General features: G+C 54.7%; 1 protein-coding gene across 1 annotated transcript; it reads right to left on the bottom strand.

Moving 5' to 3' along the window:
* Positions 1 to 242: 242 nt before the first annotated feature.
* VPREB1 (V-set pre-B cell surrogate light chain 1) lies at positions 243 to 1,037 on the bottom strand. The gene is made up of 2 exons (XM_043558230.1): positions 907 to 1,037; positions 243 to 822 (listed from the first exon to the last, which is right to left on the bottom strand). Exons 1-2 carry the CDS (start codon positions 1,016 to 1,018, stop codon positions 407 to 409), a joined length of 528 nt encoding a protein of 175 aa, XP_043414165.1. The 5' UTR covers positions 1,019 to 1,037; the 3' UTR covers positions 243 to 406.
* Between the last annotated feature and the right edge of the window lie 1,013 nt (positions 1,038 to 2,050).

Here is a 2,050-nt window from a genome sequence, read left to right as displayed (position 1 = left end):
GACCCTGTAAGTCCTGCACAATAGAGCAGACTGTCCTCAACAGAAGCGTCCCCCATGGTGCAGCTCCTGCCCCTCAGAACCCACAAGAGCAGGGGCTAGCATTTTGCCTAGCCAGTCTCCTGGGCTATCACCCTAGGCTGGTTCTAGGATGCATCCCACTCATTTTCACCTTTTCCAGAACGTCTGGGGCCTCCTCAGAACAATTTGGCACACCAGGCATACAAACTCAGCAAGACAACTTCTCAAGACACAAGCAACTTTAATCCCCAAATCCCACATTCGGGGGGTCTAAGCAAGTTTCCGGACAGGAAGAAGCTGAGCAGCTTTCTCCTTTGCTCTGTGAAGCCCATAGCCCACCCTCCTTGCCCATACTCGCCTCTTTCTGAGGAAGTGTGCCCTTTGGTCTCTAGTTCAAAGTAAGTGTGTCTGGAGGTGCTGGGGACCCCAAAACAGCAGGCTCCTTTTCTTCCCTTCTCTCTCCCCTCATCTCCCTTTCTTTATCCAAGACCTGGAATCCCAGAGAACAGTAATACATAGCCTCATCCTCAGGCTGCAGCCCAGAGATGCTCAAATAGCCCGTGTTCTTGGCCACATCTTTGGATCCAGAGAATCGAGGGGGAATCTTGAAGCCCTGGCTGTGGTCTGAGTGGGAGAAATATCTCAGCAAGAATCTTGGAGGGTGGCCGGGCCTCTGCTGGTACCAGTAGATGTTATAAATCCCGACATCGTAGTCTCTGCTCAAGGTGCAGGCCAGACGGATTGTTGTTCCAAGGGGCGAGGACACAAATGGCGGCTGGTTCAGAATGGGCTGAGAGACACAGCCTGGGGACAGAGAAGCACCTGAGCATCTAGGCAGAGGAGGGCAGGGGATGGGGCCAGGGGTTGTTAGCTCTGAGTTGTTCTCACCTGCCCAGTGGGTGAAGAGTGCCAGCAGGACAGGAATCCACGACATGGTGCTGATCTCTGTCTTCTTTGTGCTGCCAGGGCTCCTGGGACCATCTCGGGGCTGGACCAGCATCCGCCTGTGCCCTCCCAGGGGCGGGGTCATTGCACGCCTGGTTCTCAGCCACCACTTTCCTGAACTTTCTTGAGTTTGCAGTGTCAGTTGGGGAATGGCCACATGGCAGCCTTTGTGGCTCTTTCTTTGGCCAAATGGAAGCGCCCAGGGAGGAAGCACCTGCCTGAGGCTCATGGACCACTGCCCAGGAGGCCAGCCTGCAAAGTTGGATCCCTGAGGTAGAGTAACCTCACCATCCTCCTGAGGAAGCTGAACCCCACAGAAATCTGGTTCTTGTCCAAATTGACATGCTTGGTGAAGCAGTAGAAAGGACACGTCCTCACGGGGGTGAAAACACTTGCTTTGTACAGCAGAAATTCTGGGGTTCTGGGGTGAGTGGGATACTCTGTCCCCTTCCACACTCCTGCCATTCCCTCCCACCAAACCCATCCCCCTTTCCCTCCTAGAATGTAGCAGCAGGGACCCACAGCTTCTGAGAAGGAAGCACCAGGAGGGCCTTGGGGGCCCCCACCTGGGGCTCAAGGCAGGTGGGGGCAGAGGTAGAGCAGCCTTTTCCCCCATCAGCATCCTGCAGAGGCCCGGCCCCAGCTCTCCTGACACTCTGCTCCTCACAAGTCTCCCCAGGGAGTGGGTAAGGCAGAATCCCCTGGACCTCAGCCCACTCCTTGGCCAGACCCTGCACCTAGATGATCTATTGGTCCCATCCCTGTTCCACCTGAGTTTGACCCTGTCACCAAGCATTTCCCAAGGCCTGAGGCCTGCTCTCTGCTTAGCACTACCCACAAAGCTGTGCGGGTTGTGTAGCTGGAGGCTGTTGGGATGCTCAGATGAAGACTCATGTACCTCAGTTAATCAGGGTTCTCCAGAGAAACAGAACCAATAGGATATATACATAGGAAGAGATTTATTATGAGGAATTGCCTCTCCCAATTATGGAGATTGCCATGATCTGCCACGATCTGCCACGTGCAGGTTGTAGACCCAGGAAAGCCAGTGGTGCACCTCAGTCTGAGTCCAAAAGCCTGAGAACCA

This window comes from Prionailurus bengalensis, chromosome D3, assembly GCF_016509475.1.
Source record: "Prionailurus bengalensis isolate Pbe53 chromosome D3, Fcat_Pben_1.1_paternal_pri, whole genome shotgun sequence".
NCBI classification, from domain to species: domain Eukaryota; kingdom Metazoa; phylum Chordata; class Mammalia; order Carnivora; family Felidae; genus Prionailurus; species Prionailurus bengalensis.
The sequence above is the reverse complement of the archived record's forward strand: the minus strand, read 5'-3'. Positions and strand labels throughout refer to the sequence as shown.

Coding starts and splice junctions, on each gene's coding strand:
- VPREB1 (XM_043558230.1), bottom strand. CDS start 1,018: ATGCTGGTCCAGCCCCGAGATGGTCCCAGGAGCCCTGGCAGCACAAAG. Junction 823..906: donor ACTCTTCACCCACTGGGCAG/GTGAGAACAACT, acceptor CTCTGTCCCCAG/GCTGTGTCTCTCAGCCCATT.